At 37.0% G+C, this 10,000-nt stretch overlaps 1 protein-coding gene across 1 annotated transcript in view; it reads left to right on the top strand.

Annotated features, from left to right (window-relative positions):
- LOC106876157 (uncharacterized) overlaps positions 1-10,000 on the top strand; it is a 301,548-nt gene that overhangs the window by 13,420 nt on the left and 278,128 nt on the right. The window contains exon 2 of the mRNA XM_089355802.1: positions 2,065-2,346. Within this exon, the coding sequence (XP_089211928.1) occupies positions 2,107-2,346 (240 nt within the window). The 5' untranslated portion in view covers positions 2,065-2,106. The remainder of the gene's footprint in view (positions 1-2,064; positions 2,347-10,000) is intronic.

Below are 10,000 nucleotides of genomic sequence, written 5' to 3' on the forward strand. Positions count from 1 at the left end.
GATATGTGAGTGTGGGGGAAATTGAGAGGTGTGTGTATTGAATGAAAGTGGGAGAGACGGCGAAAGAAATTGTGATATACATGTGAGAAAAAAGTAGGTACCATGAATAGAAAAAAATTTTTAAATCCTCAGGGGAATTTGAATTTAGAACGTAAAGCCAGAAGAAATGCCGCTCAGTATTTTGCATGGTGTGCCAACGATTCCGAAAGCTCACTGCTTTGCTGATGTCGATTATTATATTGAATTAGAAAGAATGTATCTACCTTCAAACTGAATGGGAGAAATGAAGACAACTAGAACATTGGCAAATCTGAAAAGTAGAAAGAGCGTTGAAAATTTGAAAAGCGAAATAAAGAGAAGAAACAATAAAACAGGGGCTGCTAAATCGCAAGCATGTTAAAGAAGGAAAGTTCAACTTGAAAAATGAGAGGCATTCGTTAATGCCTACAAGCGAGGAAACCTGTTGAATAAAGATGAGATGGTTTCTCTGAATTGTTGGTGCTTGATGAGATGACTCCGAACACTGAGATATAACATAAGGAGAGAAGGATTTGAAAATCGAGGTCCAACCAAATACTCGTAGAAGTATTAGTGATTTAAATCGACAATTGTCAATTTGCTAGTGGTCACAACTTGTTTTTACAAGGCAGTACTTATTAAAAGCTATGTGAACTAGGCCATTGAATAGTTATTAAGCAAACGCACACACATTTATATATGTAGATACATACATACCTACGTATATATATATATATATATATATATATATATATATATATATATATATATATATATATATATATATATATATATATATATATATATACGAGAGAAGAATTTTTCTTACACAAGTCTATTATAAGTTTTTTCTACTTTGTAAGAGTTTAGAACCTTCGAGTAATGAAATAATGTTTTTGCTTATTAACAGTGAAACTCAAAGTACATAAAGTTTGTAGAATACAGGGTTTAAAAATATCTCAGCTATGCCCTCAGCCACCCTAACCCTAACCCTAACCCTAACCCTAACCATAACCCTAACCCTAACCCTAACCCAGTTATGTATCTATATGTACATGTGGATGAACGTATATACATACATGTACATATATATGCATATACTCATATATTGTTTGTATCACGACAGAACGCACGCGTTACCTTTATACAGTAAGTTTTAACTATTTTTCTAACGCGACTCTCTCTAATTCTATCTCCCCCTCTCATTCTTCCCTCTACTGTTCTTCGCCTCTACCTGTCACTACTTCTCTCTCTCTCTCTCTATCTCGTGTTACTCGTCCTTCGCCTCTCACCGTTACTACTACTATCTCTCTCTCTCTCTCTCTCTCTCTCTCTCTCTCTCTCTCTACCTCTCACTGCTCACTTTTATTCTACTTCCTCCCCTCCTTTTCCATCTGCTACTCTTTCTCTTCACACAGCCTTGGTCACGTGTGTCCGGCTGCTATTTCTTTTCGTTGTTGGAATCACCAAGCTCGCACGTACTTCTTTGCCCCTCCTGAACGTGCTTCACAGCGTTCGAGACATACACACTTCACGTCTGGCTGTACAGCCTTTTTGTTTGTTTATTTCACCGTTTCGTTTTCCTGTCTTGTTTTCCGTCCGCCACTACCCTCCACGAAAACAATTTAATTTGTGTTCGTGGGAAGAACCATTTTAACGATGCGTACTGCCTTAATTCTTCGAAACGCCGGAGTTTTAATGGTGGCAGCTGATGAAGGGGATGTTTCTATGTGGCCTGCTTGTTTGTTGCACCTTATTTACCATTTTTGTCCTTGTTCTTTTGCCACGTCATGTACCCAGTTATGTATCTATATGTACATGTGGATGAACGTATATACATACATGTACATATATATGCATATACTCATATATTGTTTATATATATATATATATATATATATATATATATATATGTGTGTGTGTGTGTGTGTGTGTGTGTGTGTGTGTGTGTGTATATGTATATATATATATAGTTATATATGTAATTGCTCCTTTAAATATGTACCTGAATTTTAATTCTAATGATAGTTCTTTCTTTTGTTCCAGATAATATTCATCCTATATTGCTAAAGAAAGAGATCATTAAGAATGGTTGTTACCAAAAGTGAATATTTAGCTCGTGTGCAGAGCGAATTGAGCAGATACAGGTACTTCGAGAAAGAACCAACTCCACAGTTGCTTGCCGAAGTTCAAAGAAAATGCTCTGCTCTATCAATTCCGATACCACGTGATGACAAAGGAAGCATATTGCCATACCCGACTACTAAATCTAAAAAGGAAATATTTAACCGAGACAAATACTCCGAAATTGACAACCATGCTCTGAAGGTATTCTTCTTCTTCTTCTTCTTATTATTATTATCATCATCATCATCATCGTCATCATCATCATCATCATCATCATCATCATCATCATCATCATCATTATTATTATTATTATTATTATTATTATTATTATTATTATTATTATTATTATTATCATTATTATTATTATTAAAACAGCTAGCTGGCAGAATCGTATGTACGCCGAACAAAATGCTTAGCGGCATTTTTTCCGTCTTTACGTTCTGAGTTTAAATTCTGCCGAGGTCGACTTTGCCTTTCATAATTTCGGAGTCAATAAAATAAGTACCAGTTACGCAGTGGGGTCGATGTAATTGATCTAACAATTTCAGGCCTTGTGCCTGTAATATAAAAGATTATTATTATTTCCATTTCACTTCTCAGAGTTTTTTTTATTTCACTTGCCCCTGCTAATTCTGTAAGAAACCTATTGTCAAGGATTTCACAGGGTCTCATTCCACGATACTTAACAATCGAGTACCAATCCCCAAATCCTCGCTGTCCCCAAAAGAGCAATTTTCTGAACATGTTCAACTCCCATGTCAATCCCATTTTCTCCAGCAAATTTCTCAGTAACCCTACAACTACCGGGATGACCGTTACTCTTTTCATTGTCCACATTCGTGCAATTTCATCTTTTAGTGGCTTGTACTTTTCAAACTTTTCTACTTCTTTGTCATCCACTCGTACATGGTAATTCCTATGATCTTGGTTGCCTTCATCATTTTGTCAATTACAGCAATGTCTGGTCTCCAAATATCAATCACCGAATAAAACTGGATTGTAAAATCCCATAAGATTGTGTACTCATTATTATCGGTGATGCCTTCTGAATTACGTTCATACCACTTCAATATCCTTTCAAGACCGTACTTCTCACACAATCTTTAATTAACATATTTAGCTATGTTATCATGCCTCCCTTTGTATTCCTTTTGAGCCAATTTGCTACACTCACTCACAACATGTGAGACTTACGTTTTTGCTACCACACATATTACAAAGAAGCGATTCACTAATCTTATCTCTTTGGAACTTGGTGTAATTAGTTCTCAAAGCTTGTTCCTGAGTACTGCCTTAGTGCAGTCTTTCAGATAACATTTCCTTAGTCACATCCAGGTGTTGGTCTTGTCTTTACTTTCCATTTCTGTGAGGCAATACCCATGCATCGCTTTCATTTTCCAGTTGTTCAATCTTTGTTTCCCATCTTATTTCTTAAATGCTTTTCGATGTGTCACATTTTCACTAGGTATCATGTTGCTCTTTCTAACAACAACGGTATCCAAAAGTTCAATCTGCTGTTTCACATACAATCCAAGACTGTTTTCCTCATTGGCAACACAAATCTTGCAGAGTATGAGACGTCTTCTTCCTTTGTTTCTGGACATGTAAAGTCTATCGACATCGCTTTTAGGATGTAGTTTCTTGTTCATTATCATCACATTTCTGGTTTTTCCATCCACTTTCTCAAGCTCGTTCTTTGTCCTGCTAACAACACCTGAACTATATCGTATTAAGGAGACAGCTCATGTATTCACTGCCTTCCATTGAGTCTACTCTTCATATTTAATTTGGTTTTCTTGAGGTATTCTCATCTAAAGCTTTCCTTCATCTCATCCTCCTTAATTTTCTCATACTCCAAAATACTTAAGTACTTATATCCATTCACTAGCCTACAAGAGAGAAATGCTCAGATATCTCCAATTATCTGGCTAGTGCAGAGTAGATTTCTTGAATGCACCAGTGAGTGTGAACGTATAGTAACCGCATGGGATCATCCAGATAATATTTAGATAGAGTATTTATAAGATCAGTGGCTAGTAATAGCGTAGGTTGCCTGCAATTTCAACCGGTTGATTATACAAATCAAAAATCTGTGACCAGTACAGTCGACATGTTGATGGAAACCATCGTTCCTGGTGCGTAATACTTACAGAGATCAATTAACATTTTAGCTTAGCCTCAGTTGATGTGGAAATTCGCCAACAACTGATTATGGGTGATTACAATAGAATATGCAAGTCTTAGCAAAGAAAGAGCGGCTAATTGACATTGGCGAGATTGGCCCACAACTACTTCCATAACACGAAATATGAAGGTGAGAGTTTTAGAGCTACGCACGAAGGAACGAAAGCTGTTCAATGGGTCCTCGTGGTAGAGTCGCAAAGTGACAACAAAGTCACAGTTAGGTCTTTGATAGTTAAGGATGGACACGTAGTACTCGATTCCATGTGTATATATGCTGATTTTCAGTGGTACCTTGTTCAACGGATCGATATGAGCAGTCAAACGGAGACAATATTAGACTTCAGTGCCTACACAGACGGCCTGTCACTGAGATACAAAATGTGATAAATGATCGTATGAGGCGTAGATCGCCTAGTTTGAATGGTTTGTCATATGAACTTGATGCATATATGTTAGACTTGTTCCTCGACGTCTTGGCAAACATCTACTGCAACTGAAAGTGTAACAGAAGAATTATTAGTTTTATAAACCAGGAAATCGTGGTGCTGTTGTGGAAAGAACTCGAACAAAGGAACACAATCATTAATTTCAGGCTCATACTTCTGCTGAACGCCGACTTTAAGATTTAGCTAAGGTGTTAGCAAAAAGGTTTAGAGCCTGGTTGGAGAGGACACCCAGCCTAAGAGAGAGAAAGAGAGATCTAACAATACCGACAATAAATATGGTTTCTGCAGTGTTTCTACGAATAGCTCACGGAAGCACTTCTTTTATTGTGGAATTTTCTTTGTTAATATTTTATTGTTACAATGTTTGTTTTGTTTACATTTTGATTATACGTTAAAGTGTAAAATTGTCATTGTAATATCTTTGTATTTTGTGAGCCCTGGCGGCTAGTAACGAAATCATCATCATTACCATCATTATTATCATTATCAAAAAGGAGACAAGTAGCAACATTTCGTCCGATTTCACGTTCTCAGTTTAAATTCCACCGAATTCGACCTTGCCTTCCACCCTTTCGAAATCGTTGAAATAAGTACCAGTTGAGAACTTGAATCAATGTAATCACCTTGCCCTCTCCCAAAATTTCAGGCTACGTTCCTATAGTAGAAAGGATTATTATTATTATTATGAAGGCCAGCAGAATCGTTAGCGCGTCGAGCAAGATGCTTAGCAGCATTTCTTCTGAGCAGAAATTCCGCCGTGGTCGGTTTTGTCTTTTTCCACTTCCGAGGTGGATAAAATAAGTGCTATTAGAGCACTAGCGTTGATCCAGCCTTGTGCCTGGAAAAATTTTCCAACAAATATCACCCAGACCTGCTGAGACTAAATATCATCTTAGTTTCGAAGACAACAAAGCGGCTAATCCTACTGGAGTTAACTGTGCCCTGCAAAGAGACGATGGAGAAGATGCAAGAAAGGAAGAGAACCAAATACCAGTGGGTGGAAATTTCGGCAAGAATGGGTAGAGAGCGATGTGTTTGCAAATGAAGATTGGCAGTTGTGAGTTTGCAGATCGTACTTTGAGTAAGCCATATAGGACTCTGGACATTACAGGAGAAAGGCAAAAGGCGAGCTATCAAGAATAACGTAGCTCTGGCTGAAAAAAGGTTATCAGTGGGATCCAGCAGAATCAACCTAGGTCGGGGCACTTGGATAAAGAAATACCCAGTTTTCAGTTGGTATTTTACTTTATATTGGCATAGTTTCCAGTGTATGAAAACTCCCACTCTGTTATGCTTGTATACATATATATGTACATACATCTTCAAACGAAGTCTCTAAACTCTCTACCTCTCTAGCTACATATATACGCTACCTCAAGTCCCATACTATTCCCAATACCTTATCCTAGTCCGTAGTTTCTGGGACTTCTCCGTACAACTCTAACCACCGTGTTTGTAAGTTATATTGCTCGTTATTCTTCGCCATCATATCTCGTTTCTCAATAGATTCTCTGATGTAATCTTCTCGTGTAAACACAGATCTTATTTCCCATTTTCCCCTTACGTCTTTATGATATCTCCAAATCGTAGTTAAGCTCTTTATTTATTACCTAGCTACGCCAACAGCGTTTCCCTTCTCCTTTCTCCTTGTACCATTTCCTACTTATCTCAGTATACCTTCCTCCTCCGCTACTTCCACCCTACCTCTTTCTTTCATTGTTTATCGATTCAAGTCTCTCTGTCTAGTCAGTTGCTATCCTTATTGCCTGTTAGTAAGATTCTTTACTGACGTCTTCTTTCACCATACTGACCTTAACCTTATCCTCTCCCCTCCTCTCTCTGTTTCTTTTATTCTACCTCTGTTCATTACCTTTGTCGTAGAAATCCTCCTCCGTCTCCCTGCCTTTCGTTTCTTTTTTTATACTGCTTATCGTTCCTTTCTACGTCGTAGATACCCTCCTCTCTCTTCCCCGCCTTTTCTTCTTGTATTACCTCCTCTTTCTCTTCAACATTCTAAATCTCATCACTTGTATATAAACCACTTTTGCCAGCATTCTCTTCATGAGGGAAGCTGGACTTATTGTGGTATCTTCACCTAACTATTTATTGGTCGTTTTGCACATTCTATCTGTAAATTATGATTATTACGATTATTATGAAACTCTGAGTATCCTGAAATACTGTCGAGTTACATTATGTATTTTCTTCATGGTATTCCATATTTTTACGCGCTCTTTCTCTCTCTCTCTCTCTCTCTCTCTCTCTCTCTCTCTCTCTCTCTCTCTCTCTCTCTCTGTATATATATATATATATATATATATATATATATATATAGGTTATGCTTCAAATTAAAGTTTAGAAGACTTTAACGCAGGCATCATACCGACACCATCCTGCCACACGCAGTAGCGAAATGTACATATTATAACATTGTAACATATTATGTAACCTAATGAGGTTTCTTCTGCACTGTGCATTCAATTCCATTATATCGTTTCCCACCAACTAGGAAGCAGTGTAGATGTAAGCCGAAACGATCGTCGTGCTAAATGAAGCTTACAATACACTCTGTCTTCCTTATCAACTATCTAAAATATACATGTGTATGTATGTATATATGTATGTATGTATACATACGCATGTATGTGTGCGTGCGCGGGTGAGTGTGTTTGTTTCCTGTGTGTTTCTCTCCGAATATATGTTAACGTAAGAATTTGTGAGTACGCGCGCGCGCGCGAAGCCTAGTTGTGTTTATCTGCATTACTACCTACCTAACTTTTACACACACACACACACACACACACACACACACACACACACACACACACACACACACACACACACACTCACGCATATCAATCTGTGTATCGTACTTAATGTATTTATCATCGAAAACCTGATAAACATTCCAAAACAAAACCAGTCGCTACTGATATAGTAAAAGAGGGATTATAAATAAATCGCTGGTGCCGCCGTTGGCAGGTAGAATGAATACGAATTCTTTATGAGCAACAGAAGCAATCTGCGTGTCATATTTAAAGCATGTACGTTGTAGAAAGCCTGATAGATTGAGATATTGGTTTCGAGAAAGCAACTCTTATAGATGCATAGTGTTAAAAAATAGAAATATTTGAGAGATGTGTAATTTGTGGAATGGAGAAATTATGCATCAACGATCGCTAAAAGGATGTCACAATACCGGACGAATGGAATACATTAATTTTCATATTAAAAAAGAAAACAACACTTTCATTACAAGATGAAGATGGGGACATCCTTCCATTGCGACAATGCATCTAGCTGTCACCCTGAAGGTGACAACCGCGAGATTTCAATCTAGTTCAAGAGAAAGTTCAAATCTAGGAAGACTCCTCTACATAACCCCTTTCTTCACGGATTGAAACGGAATCTCATAAACATAATTAATACAATAGAATTTTAGTGAAACTCAACAAGGACCTCTCAAAAAGCTGAAAGACAATTGAAAAGAATTCAACAGGAATGTTTGTACATGCGAGTAAGACCGGGAATCTTTACAGATTGAAACTCGAAAAGTATAAGGACCTTATACCTAAAAGGATATAAACTAGAACCATGATCCACTTGAAAGAACATTGATAAAGAATGTTAGAATATAGTGTGCGATATCAGACCATAGGATCGTACAAGCCTATAACACTAAACCTCCTAAAATTAATTTAAAGGACCTTAAACCAAGTTTAAGGTTAGTAAACCTTATGTGCAGCTAGTCTGTCGTTCTAAATCTGATATAAATAGGATAAGTAAGTTGATTTTATATATAGTTATTCACGAGCTTAAAGATAAGGTGGAATTCAGTATATGGTCTAAATACAGCTAAGTTATAGACTGGTTTAAAAGCATAAACGATAGGAACAGGTATAAATTTGTTCAAGTTGATATATAGACAGCTACTATTAAAATATTAACCTTACACTTTTGAAACGAATTATCTAGGAAGGAGAGCGATATAATTCTATAAGAGAACCCTTATTAATTTCGATGGAAACTGAATTTCGAGGGATTTGTTATATGATTTCGATGCAACTATGGGATCTAGCAATTTGGTGCAGGTCACAAATTTAGTAGGTAATTATACTTTGAATATATTAAAGATTGATTTTTCAGACATTGCAGGTGGTCTATATAGAAACGATGCACTATTTATTTTCTTCAACCATAGCAATATAGAGATAGAAAGAATTAACAAAAAACTTCTTGAAAAATATTGGTTCATCCATTACCATTGAGGAGGATCATAAAGGACGTTACGATCGACCTTAATACTCATTTGTATAGGTCATGTAAGTCTCATTAGGAAGTAATCTGCTGTAATCCACCTTATGTTGTGACTTTTCCTTTTTTCTCGCCCCTCCTTAATTCTTCTATCCCTCAGCCTCTACCTCTCTCTCTTCTCTCCCCCTCCACGTGACCGGTGTTCGGCCAAGCCTGACCTTTCTTTCTTAGTTCGACTACCATCCGTGCAGCATCTATATTCTTCCCTGTGCCTGTCAAAGCTTATCAGCTTAGTTTAATTCGTCTTTAGTCGAAAGACACCTGTTATTTGTATTTGTGTACCATTGTTATTTGTATTTGTGTACCACCTGTTATTTGTATTTGTGTACCATTTCTCCGTTTTTCTCCCGTCCTTGTTTTCGTATACATTCGCTGCTTTCTTCCAAGAAATCTAGTGCTCTTAGCTTAGATTTTCATTTGGGCTGGCCAGATTGGATCAATCTCGAGTATAACCAACCGAAATTTCAAAGATAATCTGGAACTCGACTGAGGAAAGAAAACTTGTTTTCTTTGTGTCTTCTGTCTGGATGTTTTCTTGTTCCTTTTTTCTATGACCTAACTGTCTGGATGTTTTGCGTTCTTCTCCCATTTTTGTATTACACACACACACACACACACACACACACACACACACACACACACACACACACACACATACACACACACACACACGCACATATGTATTAGACAAAATGAGGTAACAAAGCCAAGGCTGTGAGTAGTTTTCATGACATTTATAAGGAAAAAAGATGTAGATATAATCTTACAGTTGTTTCTGGGATATTATGGATATCACTTCATCAGAAAAGATGAGAGTTGGTTTAATAGAGGTAAATATTTGAGTTCGAAGTAAGGAGTTTTTATGAAAAGGAAGAGATAGGGAATATAGAGGGAAATAAAAGAATGAAAGT

The sequence above is a fragment of the Octopus bimaculoides genome, chromosome 7 (genome assembly GCF_046866305.1).
Source record: "Octopus bimaculoides isolate indiv1 chromosome 7, ASM4686630v1, whole genome shotgun sequence".
NCBI classification, from domain to species: domain Eukaryota; kingdom Metazoa; phylum Mollusca; class Cephalopoda; order Octopoda; family Octopodidae; genus Octopus; species Octopus bimaculoides.